This window comes from Anser brachyrhynchus (genome assembly GCF_964034855.1).
Source record: "Anser brachyrhynchus genome assembly, chromosome: 1".
Classification (NCBI taxonomy): Eukaryota; Metazoa; Chordata; class Aves; order Anseriformes; family Anatidae; genus Anser; species Anser brachyrhynchus.
In genome coordinates, this window is record NC_137694.1 from 179,770,478 (window position 1) to 179,795,954 (window position 25,477).

A 25,477-nucleotide genomic window follows, 5' to 3' on the forward strand; every position below is an offset into this window, starting at 1 on the left:
TAACAACAACCAAGTTTTGAAAATAACTTGAAGTGACAGTGCTAGAAAAAAGCTTCACAAGGCACTCCTGACACTCCGCAGTATTTCAACTGAATTAAATGAACCAAACACTGCTCACATAAAGGGCAGACAGGATACTGTGGAAATGCCACTAGTGGCAAAAATCTGAGAAACAAAGAGATCCAATGGGTGTAGAGAAGTACAGTGGGTGGGTAAGAACTGTACTCAAACTCCATGGCTATCTCCACCTGTGATGTAGCCCGATTCATGTTTTCCTCAAAAGCTGGAAAGGGTTCATACAACCGAAAAACCGCACGATAGGCTGCAGTAATCTTGTAAGGAAGCCAAGACTTAAAAGCAAGTTCTAATGAATTATTCCTAATCACTTCTTTCCTTATGGATGTGGCAGTGTCTGCAGGTTAAGAAAAAATTTGAAATAATCAAATTTATTTGCTCATAGTTTTACACCATTTTTCTTAAGATCACTGCTGTCGATGAAATGGTTACGTAAGAACATTTGCTCAGAAAAGATGATAGGCACAGGACTTACACTTGATGTGGCAATTCTACCTCTATTATTTAGCCTGATTATCTTCACACGCAGAAGTCTAAGGGAAGACAATCTGTTACAAGATTATTCTCTAGCAACTTCTGATGCTGGAAAACTCAGAGTGACACCTGCAGTACACATTTCTTTTTTCATTTTTTAAATTTAGAAAATACATTCATTTTAGGCAAATATATTAAAAAAAAACAAAACACATTCAAAAAGTCTTTATGAATGTACCCATTTAAGTTTCTGAGAACAAACTGGAAAACAGCTAAGAACATTGTAAGAACAAAGTTTCACTGAACAGAAGTTCTCTACAGCCAGCTACCCTACTAGTACAGCATCAGATGTGAACTTTGACAGGTAACAGAACTGTTTAATATTTGATCTTGTAAACTAGCTTAATGCTGGAACAGAAGGTAGTATTCAAGGACTTAAACAAAAGTCTGTGTTCAGTCTAGCTGAACAGACATTTATCCCCCTTCTTTTTTTTTTTTATTCAACTTAAATAAGATACAGTTTGAATCCAAGAACTTACTTTACCATCCAGATCTCTGTACTTAATGAAAATACTTTTTGATTAGAATATAAGCAGTAGATATTCAGAAAATATTCATGTTAGGCTTCCCGTTCCTTTACAGTCAAGTGCAAACACACACACACACAAGTGCACAGGATGGAAAAGAGACACATACAATATGAGCCAGATCCAGCATTTAACTACATGCTACCTGAAAGGACCAGACTCAAGAGAACAGCAAAGCCATTAAAATTTACACATTTACATTACATATAAATGATTCAGTTCATAGAAAATGAATATTCAAGATCTAGCAAGAACCTGGGAGTGAGTAGTGAAAGGAGGGGAAAAAAAAAATGGAATGGGTATTTCCTTAAGGATAACCACCAGAATTAGAGCTGAATGCTCTTTCACCTAGGAACTGCCAACAATCTGAACCATGCAACAAAATGGCAGATCAACATGAGTTCAGACAAATGTGGCATAACAGATGTTAATGGGAAAACAAAGCGTACATAAAGAAAGATAATGAATTACTACAATGAGTTATCCATTTTAGCCACTATGTGCTGGCAAAGCATGGTAGACAAGCCATCTGCTTTACTCACCATAGTGATAAAGCAACCACCCAATAGGTAATACCAGGAGATATTGACAATATCACAACATGCTAAGCTGACAATATTGCACATGTCAGTGTCTTGAAGAATGGCCATCCTATTTGGAAAATACAACTTCAAGGAAACAAAAAGGCCCAAAGGATTAGGTGGGAAAAAAAGTAAAGCATCATTTTGCTTGAAAAACAGTAGGAAAAAAAAAACATTCTGATAAAAAACAGGCTTTTAAAGTCTAACTCTGTAGTCTGTTTTGCCATCTCATTAAGTCTCAGGAATTAAGCAGAATCCTATCTGTCTAATATTAGAATAGGAGAAACTTCCACACAACAAATATGCTACAGAAGAATGAGCTGAATACTGAACCAGGATCTGAAATAAAAGATACTGGGAGGTTAACATTTTATTTCTGTATCTCTGAACAGATGTAGAATTTTTCTAAAGGGATATCAATTAGTTCAGCTTGACAATTGCTTCACAAATCTCCTGAGAGCACATGAAGTCACAGAGAAAAGGTCTAATATAAAACACCAATTTAGGAAATAAATGAATTAGCATTTACAAATTAATTTCTCTCTTGAAAAAATAACTACTGCAAGAACTCTTTTCTAAATGGTAATTAGACACCACCTCAAATTCCTCCCAAGATTAAGAATGTTATTTCCAGAGCCTAAGCTAAAATTCCCATAAGGGTCACTGTTACTCTGTGTTAAATTTCCCCTGAAATTTCAGTTGAATACAACCATCAAAGTTCCTTCTCTTGAGACTCTGCACTGCGGTGTGTTGCTCATGTGTCTCATGGTTTCGTTCCTCCACTTAATGCAATTATGTTTCAGCAACAATTTAAATAATTGTAATTTCTTTAGTTTTTTTTTTTTTTTATTAATAGATGACAGACAGACTTCTCTAAAATGTATTAAAACAAAAGGACTCACAAATTGCTGGATCCAATAGAAACGTTCAGATATGCCAAAGAGTACCTGCATAATAGTCAGTACTTCAGTATAGTCATACAATCATCTAGGTTGGAGAACACCTTCAAGATCACGATGTTCAACCATCAACCTGACCTACTGAGACACATCACTAAAACATGTCCTCTAGTACTACACTCATACATCTCTTAAATATCTCCAGGGATGAGGACTCCACCACTTCCCTGGGCAGCCCATTCCAATGCTTGACCAACCACTCCATGAAGAAATTCTTCCTCGTATACAACCTAAACCTCCTCTGGAATAACTGTGATTTTGCAGTAAGGGTCATTCATGTCCTAGGACCTCCTGGAAATGCTTTTGTATTGTAAAACTTGTTACTTAATTTTACGTTAAATACAATATATTAAGAAAAGTCTAAGTACAAAGGAAATCGATCACAAAAAAGATAAGGGGTGAGTGCAGGGTTCTGCAGAAAGAACCCAGAGGTTAGTGTTTAAAAAACAGACATGAGTTAAATGTTGCAAGAAATGCAAACACTGGAATTTTTTAAATGAACTGCTGCATGAAATACATCTCTATATTCTATATTCTCATACTACTCTACTCAGCTCCAGCAGAAACCAACCTGCTCACTTTCACATAGAATGTTTAAAGACAGACACGAACCAAGTGCACGTAGGAATAAAGAAAGCATAAAAGAAAAATAAAAAACACCAGAGGCATTAAAAATGGGAAGACTGAGAGAAATGGATGTGTTTAGCCTTGAGATGACTTTCTAATAGCAAGGATATTTAGGAAGAAGGCTGACTTGCTTAGTAAGCTTACAGAACTCCATCTCTGAAAGTTTTGACATGGATCAAGGGAAAAATCAGATAAGAAGGTTTTAGATTAACTTGCACCTTTTATGAAGGAAATGAGTTGGACTAGATTAGCACCGTTATCCTACTCCCAAATTCCTGCAAAATAACAAAAGAAACCTGTACTCTAGTTCTAAACATGTAGCAGCTTGGGAAAGTCCCTTTTCTGCAGTGGTCCAAATATTATATCCAAGTACCTCAATGTGTCCATCACAGGATCGTGCAATTCGGGCTGGAACAGATTTGGAGACACTACCACAATCTCCTTTTACCCCAAGGCAGAATCAGCCATACCTACACCATTCCTGAAAGATGTGTCTGTAATTCAGGGTGATCCACCTGTGGCTCAAAAGCTCCACAGGATTTTATCTCACAACCAACAGTGTTATTTTGGTAGAGAGAAGCAGGATAATCTGAAATTCCAGCTGTGGGGGATGTAAGTGCGATACTGAGACCAAGATCTCAGGCTCACAAGAGTCAGGTGTCAGCCTAGGCCCTGTCTTGCACTGTGAGATCTAGAAAAAGACTTGCTATTATCAACTGCTTGTGAACTGCTACTGTAGTTTCTCCCTAATTTTGGCCTTCAGTGTACACAGTATGAGTCCATGGCTGTCACTGGAAGAGTTTTTGATGAGTATGTTGCGGGGTTCTCATAGGTCTGCTACCCTTGGTGTAACCTGTCACATAAAACCTCAGTGACAGATCCAAAATGATCGGGTGATTATCCCTAATTCAAGACGATCAAATTCTTCTACCGTCTCACTTTTAGACTGAACAGTCCCCAATAACAGCAGTCTCCCTCTTGTTTCCTAAGCCTCTGATTTTCTCATTGCTAGAGAATTCTCGCTGTACCGCCCATGTAAACCCACACCTAGTACTTCAAAAAATTATATAAAAATTATATAAAGTGCAAATTTCTCAAAAACTATGCCAAACATAATTCTTTGAAACAGAAATTACCAAGTGACTTTTAGCAAAGGAACTATGGAAAGAGTTTCAAGTGTGTACTGTCAGTTTGACAGACACTGTAGTTGTTCAACCATCAGATCTCAAGGCATGTAATTCTTCTGTCACCAGAACGAAAAGGTACACCACAGTCATTACACTGCCAGTTTAATTTAATAGTTATATGTAGGATGTTAGATAGGATAACAGCGGTGCACCAGTAGAAGAAACCTACACAGACACCTAATATCAAGACATCATGTCCTAAGAATCAGTGCCTCCTTAGCAAATATAAAAGTAGTATTTCCCATGGAAAACTCAATTTACCGTAAATCCATAAAGCTTTCTTCATGAAAGGGAAATATTTGTTTCTCCATAAACAAATCACATTAGAGTTCAAGCCACAGTAAGTTCTCTAACTGCTTTTCAATATGACCCACTTAAACCTGTCTATGAACTACAAGAAGAATGAGTTAAATCTGTTTTCATTTCACAATTTATTCTTAAAAATAGCTATTTTGATTCTAACCTCTGAAAAGTATATGGTGTAACATGTCAATTATCAATGCAATTAAAGAATAATAGTGATACACAGACACATACTAAAATGATTCTTAGTTTATATGCTTAATTACATACACTGGTCTATTCTACAGAAGTATTTTTGTAGAGCCTTTTGTGAGTATCAAAGACAAAATCCCACTAATGCTGACGACTATTTTTTTTTTATATCGATTTAGATGGTAAGTAACAGGACAGAAACGTGTTGCAATTCAATTAAAAACACAGAGGAAGAAACAAGTATTTCCCTTTATTAATATATATCTGTTTATCATACAAACTATCAATATGTGCATGGACATTAAGTAAAGATTAAATATTAGTAATAAGCAAATACTCTATCATAAAGTAATTTAAATTGTTGTAGGAATATAAGTTGAACCAGAGGAGTATTGACTTCAAGTATTTCAGGTTGTTTTAAAATCAGTTAGCAGCAAGATAACGCACTATAAAAAGTGATCATGAGAGACATGTCTTCTTAAAATAGATCTTATTTTACTCTTACTCCTTGGCCAGCTGTACATTGGTCGGTTTTGCTCCAATAGGTATCCCATATTTGTGCAAAGTGCTGATTAAAATTTCACGCATTTCATTGTTGTAGGAGTCGAAGTCAAATACATTTCGAACAACATTCGCCAGTCCTTCATTTGGGAATTTCTGTTAAGAAATAAAAGTCCTCAAATTTATTTTACTGAATATCTCTGTTAAGCTACAGGAAACAAATGATTACTTTTAAAGTTAATAGTTCTAACAGAAACTTTGCTCAACTTAGACAAATGCTCAAGTAAATTAAAAAAAAATCTGGAATAAAGAAGGTACATTACTTCAAGTCAGAATGAAGTCATTAACACTAAAACTGAATAAAACAAACAAATAGGAGACAATTAGTTAAATAATTACATTCATTCATGTTTTGTAGAATCAATTCTGTTATACATGTAACAAGGTGGCGTTACCACTGAACTATATAATAAAATATACAATGTATTTTTAAAATTTGGAACTACTTTCCACTAAGTGGGAAGATTTGACACAAATACACATATTCATGCACTCAACTATACAACTCCGTTAAGAATTCTGATTCTTAATGTTGAATATAGAAAAACAGAAGATATATTGCTTGCTTACTAAATACAAGTTTAGGTCATGATGGGCTTTAATGGAAACAGAAATCCACTTAAGAGGCATGTTTGTTGTTTTTTATAAACTGGTGAAAAATACTACCTGTCATGTGCCATATACGTAAAGAAAAAAGGCGTATCAAACATTAATTAGTGTTTCCAACAAAGAAAGTGCTAACTGTTGCTGTTGAACTGGACTTATGATTGAAGGCCAGTTTGCTCTTCCAGATTTCAGAATTGTGCTGTAGACCTTTTCATTATTGCTGTTCTGCAAGAAGAAAACACATCTTCCTGACTCTCACTTCCTACCAAGACCTGGAAGCCGGTAAGAAAGTCAACTGAACTCATGTAGTAGGAAAGCTGAAAAGAAGAAAGGAGTTTTTGGACTTTCAAAAGGCACTATAGGTCTCAAAAGCTGGCCTAGCACTTCTTCGAACTGTTACCAAGTGCTTAGTAGCTCCCATTGCCTTTTGATTTGCCCTAAAACTCCTAAAGCACACACAGACCCCTTTTAAATTAAGGCAGATTCCAGTAAATGTAGACCTTAAAGCATGCTGCCATAATTTCAGGCTTAAATAAGCTTATTTTTAAGGCCACATTTAGGTAATTTAAACAGAATATGTATTGTCCACAATTTAGGTTTCATTTACCATTTCCATGTTCTTTAAGAAAAGATCTGAGAACCATCACCTTACTCTTGTAAAATTTAAATTAAATCAATCAAATAAAAAAGATTTAAAAAAACAAACAAAAAAATACCCAAGCACTCAAATTACTATAGATCCTAAAGCTTTAACACCTAGCTGCTTTATTTTTTGATATAGGGTGGGGGGCAGTAGTCTTTCTTTTCACCTTCTCACTTTTTTTTCATATGCCTTTAATTCAGATACTAGATGTTTAAGATAAGGACTTGGATCTCACTATACCACAGTTACTGTGTGGAATAGAAACGTGTGAAGAAGTATTTTAGGGAGCTGAAGTCTTAACTGTTTTTTTTTTGTTGTTGTTGTTGCCTTTTTTTTTTTCAATCACTGAGCAATGGCTGGTACAAAAAGGAGCCTTGAAAAAATGATTTAACGTGTCAGAGAAACATATCGAGTCCTAAAACAAATAAAAACAAAACAGAACTTCTTCATGAATTTTTGGCCTGTTACTCTTAATCAAACATCAGCGTTAGTCAGGAGCTTAATATTTTCCCAAATTAATAAATATCTAAACTCTGAAATAAAGTATCAGTGACAAAAACCAACCAACCAACCCCAAAACACTAAAATTAGCTAGTTATTGTGGTAGAACTGAATACCGCTGCTATAAATAGGCTTGTACAAAACCTTTTTCAATCTGTGTTGTACATGCCACAGAATATTTCAGTACCAGTGTTGGTACAAAAGTACAGTGAACTATATCTTGCTTTTAAACCTATCCACAAGGAATCTATTTGAAGGTCTGCATAATTACAGCTTACCAAAATACAGTTAGTGTATGATAATACAAAGTTGTGCAATAGCCAGTGGCATCCTGTTTAAAATGCTCATTCCAGGTTCTAAAAAACAATCAAAAAGCAAAAAACACGCAAGGAAGCCAAATTTGTCTCCCCAAAGATGTTCTACCTAAGACTATTTCAGATGTAACTTAAATGCAAAGAGATTTTTACATTGTTTAATAGGGAAAGTACTACATTCTGTAATGTAAGCTTAATTTTCAAGTCAAGGTAAACATCATTGCACAAAAAAGCCTATCAGCTTATAAAAATGTACATCAGAGAGTTAAATTTAAAAACATGTAAAGGTACTTAATACTCAGTGTACAGAGCTCCATCTCATCTGTTTTCAAGTATCTTCTTTTTGGTAAGAAGAAAACGTCTACAACTGTGCATATTCTGTATAACCAAAACCTTTCCTTACAGAATTATTTTAGGACATTTATTACGATGAATATCACAGTTTCTGTGCTCTTCATTTCTCACTGCAAAGTACAGCCACGAATCTTGCACCAAGCTATCTTGTTTACTCACAACCTCCTCTTTTACCTGCCCTGCACTAGATACTGCAGAAACCTTGGGGAAGTGCCTCAGATACTACGTGGTTTTCACTAGTATTCTCCAACTGTTTCTGTGTTTCTCTGAATCACTGTGTAACTTCTGACATCAATAGCCTTCTCTTCAATGAATTGCACCAACACTTCTGTACCTATTGTAACAGTAGGACATCATATAAAATTTATTTCCTCAGGTACGACTGATTGCTGCTGCCAAAGAAACCTGTTCTGAACACAAGCACTTGTCAAAAGGCCCTCCACTCCAGTTATTAAAAAATTGCAACTCTCCTGTTTCAATCAGAACAAACTCAACCACTTTTTAATAACTGCCTGGATAACTGATTACTGAAGAATGGCAATAACAGTTGACTTAGAAAAAAAAAAAGTTTGAACATTTGAGTTGAACATTTAAAGAAAACATTTGGTTTCTATTGATTTTTAAAACCAGATTACTGGAGAAAATATTGACATCTCATCAGTCTGTCTGGTTCTCATTCATTGATTCTCTCCCTTACAAGTAAAACCTCTGTGTGTACCTTACAGTATTTTCACAGTTTAGATTCTTGGCTATTTCTCAAAATAATAAAATAGTTTTTATGTCTAACTTTTAAAATTTTATTTTTAATTTTATGCTTTTGATACAAAATTACGACAGAATTTGACTAGCTGAAAAATCCTATTTTTACAGATCAAGCTTGCCATGACTGCCTGCATTGCTATAGTCTGCTTAAAAGGTGTCAAGACAAAAGTAGTTTGCTGCTACAAACAGGAAATCTTACATTTTTCTATACATGTTAAGGTCTACAGTACTTCTACCATTATGCTTTGAAAGAGTGGTTAGGGATTGGAACGGGTTGCCCAGGGAGGTGGTGGAGTCACTGCCCCTGGGGGTGTTCAAGGAAAGGTTGGACGTGGTGCTTAGGGACATGGTTTGGTGGGTGACATTGGTGGTAGGGTGATGGTTGGATCTTGGAGGTCTTTTCCAACCTTAATGTTGCTTTGTTTTCATAGAACCAATCTGCCTGGTACGTAGACTATAATGAGTTCACATTATTATCTTTTAGATGTCTACCTTGTGTTTCCACTACCATTCACCTCTGCATGTATTCTAGTGACTTCAGATACCTGTACTGCCAGCAACACCCTAAAGGCCCATCCTGCTCCCACGTCACCAACAGATCTCCACCTTCCTGCTAATTCCTCCATGCCCTTGGCTTCTTCCTGCACCCCTGATACCTTTTCACTGAATGCTGCCAGCTCTCCCTGTGTTTCCTCATTTGTCCTGTCAGCGGGACAAGAAGCAACACATCTATGGCTCATCCTGAGCAACATCCATGCTAATTGATTAACCAGTGCTCATGTGTTCAGTGGGCATCAGCTACTGCCAAGCAACTGTTCCCTGCCTTTTCATTCACAGGGAAGGGACACTAATTTCAGTCTGTTCCTCACTGTCATATAGCTACTGATTCTGATTAAATCAGCAGAAACCTCATTATCTTTGAAAACTGGTAACTGAGATTCTCTGTGGTTGGCCCAAAGGATAAAAGGTTATTGGTGTGTGTGTAGGGCAGCAAGGAAATAAAAGGATAAAAACTGATTTGATAAGCCTAGTTTCCATTTGAGATTAGATGAATAAAAGAAAAAGATAGTAAGCACCTACTATCTTAGTACAAAAGCTTACTGGAGAGGCCTAAAAGCCATATGATTAGTAGGCTTCAGGGCCAGAATGTACCTTGGACATTTGCTGCTCCAAAACTGTTATTCTAGTGCCTCCTAATAGAAAGCAATCTCAGATATAAACAAGAAAGAAGGCAGATCAGAAGAAGCCTCAAAAAAAAAATCAAATTGAGAAAAATCTTGGTAAAAAACCCATTTCCGTTTTATTTGGACTAAATGGATGGATTGGGATGTTGCCTGATCAACATCTACCAGGGACACTGGGTGACACTAGACTCTAAAACAACATAAAACAGATTTAGTGAAAGCCTGTAGCTTAGATTGCCCAGAAGCAGCCATAGCATACAACACCAGTGATTATGGGCAGCATATGGAGTAAACATAGAGCTTCTGGGTTTGCCCATAAGACGCTACTAACATAAGAAGTTCTGACATTTGACAGAAGCGGACAATTACAGGTGAGTGAGGCAAAAAAATTATATTAAGGCTGGTTGCTATCTAGAGCTTCAAGAACCAAATTCTCTACACAATCAACAGGAAGAAATAGATGCAACAGCGAGTCAGGCAGCTGCAGCAGACCATCTTCTCTATGCCTACAGTTACAGGTCTTCAAATTAGTTTGGTATCTAAGAAGCCCCACCCCTATTCTTAAGAAAAAGTTAATAAAGAGGCAACTTAACTCTGAATGCAATGTCTAAGCTACAACTAATTTGCTATGGGTTCCCTATTTGCGTAATCATTATGGGAAGATGCCCTTGTAACTACACTGTAGACACAATCCTGTATGTTGAAGACCACAATTAATCAGAATGGAGAGAGAAGCATAATAATTACATGTTGGTGTTAATCAGAATATTCTCTTAATTGACTAGCCCTAATGCTATGATGCTCTCTCAGACAACAATAATCAACAGCAATTTTTTCTCTGAAACATCCAACTCTTTTTTGCAGATGCAGAAAACACTAACACTATGTGAAAGAAATCAACACAATAGTAAAAAAAAGAGTGGGGCTGTGGAACTGCTGTAAGGAAAACTGTTTAACATCATGACTAACTTCCCTCCTTCCTTCCTAAGGACCAGCGATTTCATTGACTCATTTCCCTCCTTCCTCTCTCTTCTCTACCTGAAGACCTAAAAGCTTCTTAGTTTGGAATAACCATTATGTTTATATTCATTGTTTACATCTGGCTACTCCCAGCCTTTTTATTATTCAGACTGAAAAACAACTTACAGTAAACAAAATGTTGCATCCTTTCAAAGAGACTGGGCTCTTGAAAATAAATGCTACAGAAGAAATCAAAGCTGCATGTTGGGGATTTATTTGGATATTTAAACTTGACCTTGAAAGAGATAAAAACCAGCAGACAGGAAACTTCCCCAGTGATCTGTGCCCAATGCCCACTTTGAGGTGACCACACTAATCTATGTAAGCGAAGGAGATGGAAGCAGAGAGTAATTGCCCTTAAGACAATCAGCAGTGCAGCTCTTCCAGTCTTCAACTGTCTGCTGTTCACGCTCCAAGAAAAAAAGAATTAAGTCTGTATGTTTCAGCATCAGTTGGTAACAGAAGACACTACAACTTCAGATTATCTGGAGAAAGAAGATGAAAGAAGGAAGGTAGGAACTGCCAAAGCATCTGACAGAGGGGAGCTCATTTAACAAAAACCCTAAAACGTCAGCTTTTCAGCAGCACGGTAACTGTTTCTCAGGACTAAGTTTTCCACTTTCATTTCAAATGTAATTGTGTGTTTAAAGACATAAGCAATATCATTAACATGGTACATGTTCCTATCAGTTTAGAAAGTAAATACCTATAAATTGTTAGAGGATCCTAATAAAGTATTTTGCTTACGCACTTATTTGGATGGATTATTCAACTTTTAGGTTTGAATTTTGTTAATCCTTTGTACAAATTAAAAAGATATCAGTATTTTTACTTTTTATTACTAATACCATAGCAGCATCAGTTTACTTTGTCTCAAGACCTCATTGAACTCTAGACATGACAGAAGATAAAAATCTCTTCTCCCCAGAAATCTAAATGGATTTAACATTTTTTAAAGTACCACTTCTAAGCTCCAGGATCTAAATGTCTGTACATATTGGTGAATGTGTACGAATAGCATAGAATCACAGAAGGGTTTAAGTTCAAAGGGACCTTAAGGATCATCTAGTTCCAACCCCCTGCCATGGGCAGGGGCATTTTCGACTAGATTAGGTTGTTCAAAGCCCCAACCAACGTGGCCTTGAAAAACTCCAGGGATGTGGCATCCATAATTTCTCTGGACAACCTGTTCCAGTGCCTCACCACCTTATGCCACAAGTTTTCAAAGAGGATGAATAGTGGCTTAGCAGCTTCATCTGCCAGTTCCCTCAGGACCCTTGGATGCATCTCATTAGATCCCATGGACTTGTCCACCTTCGGGCTCCTTAGATGGTCTCAAACCTGATCTTCTCCTACAGTGGGTTCTTCATTCTGCCAGTTCCTGCCTTTGGATTTTGAGAGTTTGGTATTGTGGCTAGGGCAGTTGCCAGTAAAGACTGAGGAAAAAAAAGTTGTCAAATACCTCAGTCTTCTCCATACGTTGTTAACAAAAACACAAAATCGTCATTTAACCCTATTTTACCAGTGTTAAACACAGGAACATTAAGTCAAAGAATTTAGGAGAAATTATTTACTAATTGTACTACATGCATTAATATTTCCACTAAGCTTTTTTAAATCTAGTATTCAGTAATTCAGGAAATATTCCATAAATTGATAATGTATCTACTTTTATGTTTATGAACAGAAAATAAAAGCTTTACTATTTAAAAGATCATTACGATATTTTATATTTCAGATACTTCAGATAAAAACTACCCTTCAGTTTATAAAGATACAAGTCAGAATCTACCACAAACTTAAAAAAAATCATTGTTAAATAAGATGCTATGATTTTGCACTTAAAATGTGTGTAGGAAGCAATCATGGTTCCTATGTATCTGTTTGCTAAGCCATTATCCATGCAACATTTTCTTTAGACAAGTTCTGTTTGTGTTATATTCCTGTTGTGCAACAGGGTATTGTTTTGCCCTAGGAAATAATTAAAACCAAAAATTCCATAGCAGCATAGCAAGTCAACAGCTGCATTTTTCTTGAAGTATACTATGCTGAATAGGTAATTTTATAATGTAGGCTATTATGAAGTTGCACACTGTATTCACTTGAATATTTTCCTCACATCAAACATAGCTGAAAAACAGAAACACAGATATTTTGTATATCTACAAATAATCACACAGAAAAAGTATCTGCTTGTGCACATTTACCCTAAACACCTGAATATGATTATTACTTCAAAATGCAAAACTTTTCTTAAAAATTAAATAGAAATTAATGAACAATAATGGCATATTTTTCTAAAGCCTACAAGTATTAAAATTCTAAAAGTCAGTAAGATCTGATGTACTGTACCTGTAAATGCTTTACAATATTCACAACTTCTCTAGTTGAATAGGGATAATTAATAATTCCTTGGTCAGCTAAACTCCTAAGTTCTCCAAAAGCAGCTACCAGTTTCTGAAGAATTGGCTCTGGAACATCAGGACCATATTGTCTGAGCATAGCAAGTTCAGACTGTGGCTTGGGATTATCAACAGCATGGCAACTAAAAATGTCCCCTAAAAGAAAAAAAGCATACCTTTAGGTAGTTTATAAAGGACAGAATCAAAACAGCTCTGATAAATTTCATAAAGAACCTTAAATGGAAAGGCAACATACCAAGAGGATGCTGAGTACCTGCTTGTTAAAACAGAATAAAATAAGACAAATAACACTTTGAAAAATGTGAAGGATGAACTTGCTATAAAGAACACTGAGATTCCAGGAAACATGGAGATCTCTCCTACTATTTAATTAAGGTGATCACAAGGGAGAAATTAACTTTTAGAAGAAACACAAATTGAAAGCAAAACAGAAAAAAAAAAAAGGAAAGAAACGTCTAAAGAAAGAATAACACAGGTTGAATGGGACCAACTTGAGAACACCCTCAAACACCACTGCATGCAGGGAAATCTTTACATTCAGGAATACCTTAATATTGTGAGGCCTACAGGAAATACTGGATTTATCTTTTCCTCTCTGCCTACCTTGAAATACTGTAAGAAATATGGCAAGCTGTCTTCCACAAACATTTGCATTATATTGGTCCCAATCTTATAATCTATAAAATTGACGGTATATGTAAAGAGTCATTTAACAATCATACAAAACTTGACAGGGTTTAAAGGGTCAATATATGGAGAGAGAAATGAAAAAGAAATAGGCTCTAATAAAAGCATCTTGGGTCAATGTAATTTGGTGAAATTCAGAGCCAATGGACTTCTGCCACGGAATGCCCATTCACTGGGAACTGCATCTGAAAAACAAACAGCTATCACATAGAACTGGGCTTGCTCCTGTTTCTTTTTTAATTTAAATTTTTTTTTTTGACTACATTATTATTTCTTGCAGAATAAACACTACAGCCAGAGCTAACAGATAAAGACACACAGATTAAGGTGCCTGCACATAATTTTGACAACAGTTCTAGGCAGTGGAGTCTGTAGGGCAATTCACACTGCCAAAGCTTTGCCAGAGGCCTACTTAGACTAACACTGGACTATACCTTACTACAGAACAGTGAATTCTTCATTGTTTACCCTTAGGAAACATGAATTCTTACATTCTTTCTTTTGCTGTGAGATGAAGCTGTGGGGAATCTTTGCTGATACACTGGATTTTCAGGCATTACCTGGAGTTTTTTTTTTATTTGTTTATTTTTTAAAATAAGACTGCTGCTGGTACTAAAAACTTTGACATGAAATTTGGACAGGGTTATGTAAAACTCTGGCGATTTCAGCATCTTGTCAAATATTTATTAAGGCCTATCATACAAAGCCATGAGTATGGAGAAGCCAATGAAGATTAAGAAGCAGGCAGCAATAGTATTAACACTATAAAAGACAATAGCCTCCATCTTTAGAGGGAGAGAAAATTACTATCCATCAGGCTCCCATGTCTTGTACTGAAGAGGACAGAACTTGGCCAGAGGCTTTCTTGTTATGGGAAAGAAAACACTGAGCAATCATGTTAACCACCGATGTCAGCTATCAACTGCTCACAGCTCATATTTTTGCTATATTTGTATACAATATATGCTCATTAACATATTTTTTTTTTGCAACTTTGTCTGTTTTCTGTGTTTGTCCTGATCCCATATAACAATTTTAGTTGTACACAGATGACCATGTATAGCTGTTCACTTCAGGGCAAGTTCTGTAATCTCACCCTAAGCATCTTATATGAAACAAAACATTAATATGCATAAGAAACCTCTGTCCCCATGACATCTAATGAAATAAAGATAGCCATTCTATTAAGCAATTCTAATTAACAATCAGCGTTTAATATGAATCACTTACCTAATGTGCCAAAGAAGTCATTACCCAAGAAAGGAAATCCAGGTCTATTTGCTAGAACGATCATTCTAAAATCAGGATGAATTACTATTACATTTTCTCTCCCCTCTACATGAGCACGATCTAGAAAATAGATAAAATGTATTAGTTGTACATTTAAGCTTTGTGATTATCAGTGAATTAGAAGAAGTTAATTAGAAGAATTATTCTTAGAATTACAAGAATAATTACTAAAAATGCTCAACAGCTTCTTAGCAAGTCATTAAACTATGAGTGTTCTGAGTTTCATTCTACAATTTCATAATTTGTTTCGTGAAAATTTAACTAAATTATTTCACTTACGAAAAAAAAGCATCAGCTATTATTGACTAGTTTTGGGGTGGGAACCACCTGTGCTGTTTATATTTAATTTGACCAAAATGCTGAGGCAAAGGGTGAATAAAATATGTTTTTTATATATGTATAACATTATCCCATCTGGGAACACAGGACTGAAAGTCCTGCTGGATATTATAAAAATCTGTGAGAAGCCAGAGGCACATGATGTCATGTGCCTGAGGACTGTTTCACCAGAATGAGTCAGACTGCCTTCTCTTCTTCCCTGCCAACACGTCTCCATTGGTACATGAGCTTTGGCAATCCTTTTATCTCCTCTGCAAAACTACAATAATAACTGAAATCGACTAGCCAGTCATTTAAAAAATAGGGCCACCTATAGTTTATAATCACAAGCAAAAACGATGTCGTGCCACGCGAGTGCTGAATGGATTGCTCCACTCATATTTAAACTATACTTATTACCAAAACTACAGTGTCTACTAAGTTCAAGATGACATTTTAAACAGGGCCTTTCTCTGAAAAATCGTAAAAAGAAATTTAGTTCCTGCAGTTCTTGTGAATTAAACTCCACCAAATCATGAAGTATCCCTGACTCGCAGGATATCTTTAAATAATAAAAGCACATACAGTATTTTATTAGATGAAACCTTTAACCATTCAACCTTAAGTATACTCTTATTTTACTACCAAATCTGATCAAGTTATACCCCTACTATCCAGATGGGCATAATCAAGATCGTAATTTTGTCGAACAGATCTGTATTTCTTATGGTGAATAAGAAGTGGAGAGGTCAGCTTGTAACTGTCAGGACTTTTTTTTTGTTTTAATTCCTGAGAATTCCATTCATGAAAATGCTAATTTAAGAAAACTTTGTGGTTATTGCAAAAGCAGTTTTAGTTAGAAAAAAAAAAAAAAAAAAGACACCTTATTTTAAATTGTTCTTTAGAGAAAAAAGAAAATCACTGTAATTTCATTAATCGTTAACCTTTTTATCATCAAGTACTTTTTCCATTTGGACTCTTCTGAGGCTTTACTTAGCAATGTAATTGCTGAAAAACAGCAACATGTTACCTTTTACTGTAAGTGATGAAATTGTTTTCTATCTACTTACTGGCAACAATTCGCCTTCCATCTGACAAAACCATTTCTCCACTTTCTACTAAGGTTTTTAAGATACAGGTAACATTCGTTGGTGCCTTGTCTGCCTCATCAATTACCAAAATATGTCCAAACTTCACTGCTTTTACCTGGAAGATAAAGAATCAAATCAGCACAACCCTCCAAAAATAGCTGTGAGAAAGTGCATTACCAGTATCTCAGACAGTAGCTGAAAGATCTCAGTGGCAGTGAGAGAAGGGGAGGCAGAACAGCTAAGATATGACCAAACTGTAGCAGAGAGAGAAGAGGAAGCAGGTGAGACAGGAAAGGAAGGTGTTTCTTTTACTTGGGGATATGGATGGAAAACTGCACTAGGGAGGCAGCTGAGGAGCCTGACAGAGTAGAAGTGCTGAACGAGAAGTGCGTAGCAGTTTGCATCTAGGCTGGCAACAAGAAGCTGAAAGAACTGAGGAACAACTGCAAGAGCTGTCTGGAGTCCAGCTTTGCAGGCTGGCGTGAGGCATTTTTACATGCTACAAAAGAAGAAGGGAAATACCACTGTACCAGTTAGAATGTGTCAGGTTAACACTAACTAAATTACTTTCCACATTCATTTTGTGACCCCCACCTCCGAGACCCTTGTCCTATTTGGCATTTGTCACACGGCAAACATAACCAAAGAAAAAGTTAATAAAATGTTAGCACATTTACTGGTTATTCCATACAAATAATCAAATCACAAAGAATTTTCTTATTTGAAAAGCCAGCATATTTAAATACTTGTTTATACAATTCCAAATATACAGTTCAAATGTTACTACTAACCAGTGGTGAATCTTCATATATAATAAGACCATCTTTAACAGAAGGCTGCAGGGTAAGGCTTTGTACAGTCGTATCCCTGAAATGTGGAAAACCAGAGAGTATTAATTGAAATAGACAGAAATTTGAGTTACAGTAAAGTGCAAAATGACTAAATGAAAAACTGAAAACTCTCTTTTCTTTTTAAAAGGGAAATAAATATTGTTATTTTTCAGAATTCTTGAAGAACTTGATCTGACAACACCGCAGGGACAGCTTAGTGGTCAAAGGTGAGCCTGTCTAACTCCGCCACAGCTTTCACAGCAGTTCTGTCTATCAAGTAGTTCTGGAAATGAAAACACTGAAAAGTGAATCGGTATCTTTTGCACGGAGGTACATTACTACTGCTACTACTACTACCAGTTAAACATAGTTCAACTCTCATTTTCATGACAAACAGGGAAATCTACCCAGAACTAAACAGGAATTTGCAGTATCATAATCAAACCATTAATGTTTTAGTTGCTCTTCTCCACGTGACAAACCACCAAGAAAAGAATGAGACTAAAAATACTTCTGTGGAATTCTAAAAATCAACTATTTTTAGTTCAATCTAAACCACACCAGATGGAATAGTTTTTACTAGCACTTGCTACACTTTGTATCATAAACAATGTAAGATCTTAGATGGGACAGAGGCTGTAGTATAATAGGTTAGTATTTCTTTTTGAAATTTTGTTTTTCTTTGAGTTGCTCAAATGGTTTTTACCTTCCATTTTCAAATAGTTGAATTAAAATCTGTAATGAGAATATTCCTTATTTTTTATTATTATCATCTATGTCAACCACCACTGAAAGTACAAATAAATGAATAACTGTTGCAATTCAGAATGATCCAGTAGCAGATATCGCCACACTGGATTTGCCCGTACACCTGACATCTGCAACCTAGAGAAAGCCCCTCCTGTCTCTACGATACACTTATCAAAATCTGCATCAAGTCCCATAAAACCAACCCCATTTACCTTGGGGTTCTGAGGTAAGGAATGGTGGAAGGTAAGAGAAGGTCCCCACAGTTTCGTGGGCGATAGGATACGTGATACAATCTTAGGGCATACAGGCTACGGCATTCCTTTCCTCCTGTACTTCAAGACCTGGATGAGTCTGTATCACCTGAATGATGAACTACTCATGTGACACAAGGCAGTAGGAGAGCCTCACCTGTGCTGCTTGAAATGCACATGCTGGTCAATAGGTAAGGTTCATACCCTTTGCATTAGGTGTGAGATCGGATGCAACAAAACTCTCTTACCTTTCATAGATGTGCAATAAAACAAGTGTTTACTTAAACTAAGCTGACTCGCTGTTCCAAATATCTACCTTAGTCCTATCTTTAATTATGTAACACCTTGTTAAAAAAAACAAAACAACAACAACAAAAAAAAACCAATATTCTGGTAAGCTACTGGGTACAGGAAATCAAACACAATAGTGTTTGCAGTAAACTATTACATGGTCAGCTTCCAATTTCAGTCTGAAACTGACAGCATAACATGCAAATTTCCTTTACTTGAAACTGCTGTCAGCAGGATTTCTGTCCCGAACAACTGATACTTACTTGCTTAGCTTTAAACTCATGACCGATTTACCCTAATGTCTCCTATGCACAGCAATAAAACACAGAGCAGGACACAGAGACTTTTTAATATTTGCCTCTTCATATGAACTTTAATCCAGGAGAGAAAAAGCTGAAAGTTAAGACTACCTCCACTTTAAACAGTAAAAGCACATACCTCAACTCCATCAACTGTGGCCTCTCAAAAGCAACAAACTCCCACAAAATACACTGAAATACATATTGTACTCATATGCAGCAAATGGAGCTTTGCATGTATTTTTAAAACCACTAAAATAAGCTGTAGTATTAATCTATTATCTTAGAAATCCTATTATGGAAATAAAAACAAAGCTTCCACTAGCACCCTTTGTGTCTGCTCATTTCTACATTGGGTAGAGAAATCATTAATAATAGAAACAGCAACAGAACAATCTTTGTTTCTTGAACACAGATTACTTAGGGACTAAATTCTCAGATTGCATCCATCAGTCTACTTCTGTTAACAGTTGTAACTTCTGCCTATGCAGAAGCAACTCTGTAGGTTCAAGACTATACATTTACAGATGTGGAAGACTTTAACAATGTGTAAACCAAACATAAATCCTTAGGATGATCTCATTCTTTAGGAAAGACAGAACTGACCATACCTTTGGGGGAAATAAACACTAGGAAGTTTACAGTTTCCTTAAAGCCTAGTATGAAAGCTACATAAATCAGCAAAAATTGTAGAAGGAATCAAGATGAAAGAACAACTGAAATCCAAAATCCAATTTCTAACTTTTTTTCTGTGGTTACTTATCCATGGCTACCTCTTTTCTTCTGCTTTGTTCTTATTCAGAACTAATATTTTAACAAAACATTTCATGAAATTTACAGTGTATTGTAAAAGCTAAATACCCAGCCCAAGACTAATTCCATTAGTTTGATGATATAAGTGAATGCAAAACTCCAGTATGTACTTTGGACGTTACATTCAGCCAATGTATATAAGAATGATTTTGCTAGGGTTAGTACAGGTAAGTATTCCTATCAGAATCATAAGCTATGCAATTGGATGTCATTATTTCTGTTCTGCAGAAACCTAACTAAACAGGGTAAAAATGGCTAAAAATAATTTGCCTCCTTGGACTTTTTTTCTTAAATTTCCATTTTGTAATGATTTAAAGTAAACGTAAAGACATTGAAGACAATAATAAACGTATATCACATCCGAAGTATTTCTGAACTATATGTCACGCAGATTTTCCTAAGTGTAAAATACGTCTGGCACTCAAAACATCAGACTGTAGAATTTCACTCCCACATGAAACATCTGAAAACTCTATTTCACATTTACTAATTAATATTACCATCTTAGTATTAACTAGGCTCTAACAAAGACATGAATACAAAACCTTATAATTTCATCACGTTTGGCACCCAAGACGAAAATAGTTCTGACACACAGAAGCATAACTGTGGGAATGCAGAAGTGGGTGAGAAAAACTGTCTGACATATCGTTACGCTGCTCAACTGAACTGATTTATTTTCTCCTGATTTTAAAAGAAAAATATGAAAAACTCACTAATGTCTTTCCTAAGAACATATTTTTATCTTGCAACCCCTCCTCACTAACTCTCTATAAAAAACAGGAAGAAAAGATCTAGTACCAAACCCCAGCAACTCGTGACAGTACCATTCAATTCACAGCAGCACTTCTGAGACTTCTTTTGACTTTTGTTGTTGTTGTTGTTTATTGCCTCACATCACTGCCTTTTATTTACTTTTTGTTACTGGTGCATTATATAGCCCAAAGGCAGATTTTTCAGAGGTCTATAGATTTACTCAATACATACTGGTTTTTGACAGTTACTATTTCTTTGACAGCAATACCTTCTTTCCAGGGAAGAACTATGAGATATGCCAGGAGAAATTTCCATCGACCACAAAAAATGAGGGTACAGCAGATGTGAGGGAAGTGACAATCCTGCTAGACTTTACCCCAGCCTTACAAAACAATGCAAGCTAGAGAGGGTCACTCTTACTGCAATATACTTATTTTTTGTTATTGGAGTGATCATGCCTCAAGGAATTATCAACTTCCATTCATAATTTGAACAGAGGCCAAGCAGATGGCTGTGACTAGGGGTGACAGTGTATACCTATATATACTTTTATTAAATTTCAAATGAAAATAATTCTTTTTTTTTTTTAATCTTCACAAGACTGAACCAAAACTACCGCCCACCCAGGTTGCACACATACAATTTCTTAACGCTAACCTGGCCTGTAGCTCAAATACAACAATTAGAATATAGGAGACTCCCTTTATTCTGTCTCCGTCAACTTCCAAGATTTATCCAAATTCTTTTAAATAATAATTGAAAAATTATTCCAAAGAGAGGAGAGGATCTGTGAACTCATACCTATTTTATTATTTAGAATTGAATTCTCCTCTACACAAATCCCATGAGTTCAGCATTTCTTACTGTATTCACTGGAGACAGAAACATTTTCCCATCCTCTTTTCAAGTGGAAACACAGAGTTGTTTAGAAGACCTGAATAGCTTTATCAATGGGCCCTGCCATAGGACAGGATAGGAGACAGAGATGTTAGAAAGTAAATTTCCAAGCATTCTGGATGTTATGTGGTGAGAAGGAGAAGTTGAAACTAGTTAAAAGGAAAAATTAAGGAACAGTGGAGAACAATGTTCCTCTTTCCCTGAGATTTGTTCTAGTTTATCTTTAGGACTACCTGGCTGAAAGATCATTCTTGAGAGAAATGAAATCAAAGCATGAAATTCTTCATTAAGAATGCTAGTGGTGTCCATACAACAAATTGGCAAATATTCACTGTATGTGTTGATACTTGCCCCCCCCCGCCCCCGAACATCGAAGTGTAAATACTAAAATAGGGTTTGATCCATTCTATAACCTACGCTTTGCTGCCCAACTTAAGGAAAATGTATTGCACTTCTTTATTTTAAAATGTAAGTTCCCAAGAAGGCTTCTGCCCACATATGGGTCACGTTATTAGAACCTCAGCTAACATTACCAACATCTGTACTCACTGGAATCACTCAGTTTTGACAAGTGCTGAAGAAGCCTGCCCTGGCTTTTTTATGCACTTACTGAGGCCAAAAGAGTAAGAGAATATCTCTGAAAGGTAACCTTGTGTTTTTAGGGCTGGTGCTCATTGTAAAAAATTTAGATAAACAAGATTGAGCATTGGCCTACCTCTTATTCTCCAAGAGAAACTTGACGGGGTTCAGTTGAAATGAAGAATCAGAGAACCAGAATACATGTTCTAATAAATGATGTTCTTTGTGTCTGTGAGATGTATATATCCATCTAATTATCTACATATATAGATATAGATATCTATCTTCTCAATTACATTTTAAACAGACACGAATACATCCAGCTGATGTGACCTAATGTTACGAGTATTCAAAAAATAATTAGGCCAAGAGCCATCTGAAGTTAATTGCTTAGCTAATCTACTCACAGATTACCATGATGAAGAGCAAGCAATCTCAATGACTCTGACATGTACAAATCCATTTCTTTTGCCAACATACCACACAGAATATCATTGCATGACATGACACCTAAGTTCAGGAAATTCTGAAATCCCTGAAAAGCCAACCAGCTTTCTCTTTCCTTTATTAAGATGATATTGTAAAGCCTTTTTACCTTTCTCTGTGTGTATGGATAATTACATCCCTATTTTTTTTCTGCTAGACCATTATAACCACTCAGCAGGACACATATTTGTTTAAAATCAAAAGAATTATTTGGAGTATAAAAGTACTTATTACTCAGTATAACTGTGGGTGGCAGAACAAAGGCCAAAGGGAATTACATGTTTAATTCAGGTTATATACTTAAATCAAGTTACAAAATCCATCTTTTAAAACAAGACGCAACATTTGCACATAATGTGGTATAACAACATAAAGTCACTCACCCTAATTGCAAAATCCACAAAAGAAGAAACATGACACCCTACAGCTCCCTTTATTGTGTATAAGAATACCTTTCACAGAGTATACTAGCTAGAAAAGCTAGAGAATGTTACTTCAGCTATAGAAGAAAATGAAACAACCTGGTTTTGTAACCTAAGTTATTTCTCCATAGCAGTCACACAGCAGGATATTCAAGCTGAATTCAATTCCTACAAAAAGATAAATGAAGTAATTCTCTTAACACCTGTAATCTGACAATAGCAGAGCTAGTCAGAAAGCTTACGAAAAGCTAACATTTGAAAAAAAAAGACCAATAGCTTGCATGAACTTTTTTGTAAGCTTGGCATTGCAACACTGAAGTGATGCAAAATGTATTAAGGCAAAAAACCATCAACAACAAAAGAAGTAAAAAACAAAACACCCCTCCCCCCCAAAAAAAAACAAAACACAAAGACACCTATTAAATGCTAGCCAGCACATTCAATGCTTCACAGCATAAATCTTTGCAACAACATGCATTGTTATTATGTGTTTCCAAACCTGAGCTGCATAAAAAATAAAGGATGCACTGTAAGGTTACTTTGTCCAACATGAAAAGAAAATGATCTACACATACAGATTCAGGACTCAAGTCATAAGTAATGATTACCCAGCCTTTTTTTTTTGTGTCTGTCACCATATAAATACACACACATGTATGTCTTCACTGTGCTCAATGGATTCTGCTGACAAACCACTGCAGCTTAAGAGCACTTGCTTCAACAAAAGTTGTCTACAGAGATAGCTTCTTGTGGTTGTTCACTTTAAAAACAAAAAAAAAAAAGAAAGAAAAAAAAAAGACCTGCACAGTTATATCAACATTTAAATTTCTTACATAGTCCTATACTCTTTCAAGAGAAGAGGACCAAATGTAATTCTGGGAACAAGTGCACCGTAGCTCTACAGTATTAGGTGCTCATCTATGTCTTGGGTGAACTAAGTTATTACTTCTTGAAACAACTTCTTTTTTTTTTTTAATTTGAATTTAAAAAAAATGAAGTCAATAAAGCTGAAAGGGTAGTTTTAAATGATCTCAATAGGGGAAACAAGTAATTAGATTTTATACTGATTACGTGTGCTGAAAAAGAGGGAAAGAAAATTAACATCAAAAGATTAATGCACAGTTTGTAGTAAGTATTGCTTGTAGGGACACTATAAGCTCATTTTCCTAACCCAAACCTCTCCATTAATTTGATTGTTAAAGATCACAGCAAAATTACATTTATTTTGAAAAGGATAACATATGTAAACTCAGTTAATTTTTGGAAGAAAAGATCATCAGATTACTGTAATTTATTAGAGAACTAAAAAAGGCACAACACAAAATGTAGTAGATGTTTAAAATGAACCCTGTACCACACTTTCAAATCATCAGTCACTAAAGCACACAGTAACTTTGATGGGTAAGTTCTTTGAAATGAAACATAACATTGGGAAAACCAGAATAAGGTAGTGCGGTATCTTCTAAAATAATAGCAAGATTATCAGATATCAAATAGAGTTCTTATAGCAGTCAGTATTCTAATGACAGTAGTAAGACATCAAATTTAAAACAAAGGCAAACCGCTTTAGCCTAGGTATACATTAATGTCTAGAAAAGTGGAAAACAAGTTACCTGAATTTGTAAGAAAGGATATCACACAGAGAACTAAGACTTAATAGGGCTAATTTAAGGGCACAAACCCTGAAGCAAGCACAACATTTTCAAACAGATTTAATTCAAAGCTAAAGAAGAAGAAAACTTCATATAGCCTCTAGTTTCATAAAAAGGTATCAAACCATACTTAAAAGCATCTTCAGCTTTTTTGACATTACAAAGAACAGCTCCCATGCACCAAAAATCACTCCCTCTTTTTGTCACGACTTTGTAAAGATTCCTATTTTCTTTCTGGGCAATAAACTGCTTCACATTTCACAAGAATATATATATATATTTGATATGCAGAAAGAGAAAGCTTGAACAAGAACTACTTGTTTCGTGTCTTTTGCATGTCTTCTGAGGCTCTGAGTAGCAGGAAATCCATTCATAACCCATCAATAAATTATTGATGTAGATTACGCTGCAGCCTGCTCATGAAAAGCTTCTATTTCTGTAAGCGACCACAATGTTCTTACCCAACTAAATGACTGCTCATCTACATATCGAAGACATCAGCGCTGAGGTTGACCAGTTTTACTTACTATGACTTCAGTGGCCATCTCTGAAGTATATCGGGGGGGCATCTAGTTTTCCCCCTAGTTGACAGTAACCAAGTTCCCATAGCAATAGAAAGGGCTGATGGTTTTCATTTTCTTAAAGTTTTAAGTTTCTTAGGGGAATGCCTGTGGCAGACACTCTGCAGAGATGGAGATGGTGAGCTGCAGTT

General features: G+C 35.8%; 1 protein-coding gene across 1 annotated transcript in view; it reads right to left on the reverse strand.

Annotated features, from left to right (window-relative positions):
- The window catches only part of VWA8 (von Willebrand factor A domain containing 8), a 195,799-nt gene that overhangs the window by 79,500 nt on the left and 90,822 nt on the right, over positions 1–25,477 (reverse strand). Inside the window, exons 22-26 of the mRNA XM_080554946.1 lie at positions 17,531–17,606; positions 16,719–16,854; positions 15,271–15,390; positions 13,283–13,488; positions 5,491–5,642 (exon numbers count right to left, since the gene is read on the reverse strand). Coding sequence (XP_080411072.1) covers positions 5,491–5,642; positions 13,283–13,488; positions 15,271–15,390; positions 16,719–16,854; positions 17,531–17,606 — 690 coding nt within the window. The remainder of the gene's footprint in view (positions 1–5,490; positions 5,643–13,282; positions 13,489–15,270; positions 15,391–16,718; positions 16,855–17,530; positions 17,607–25,477) is intronic.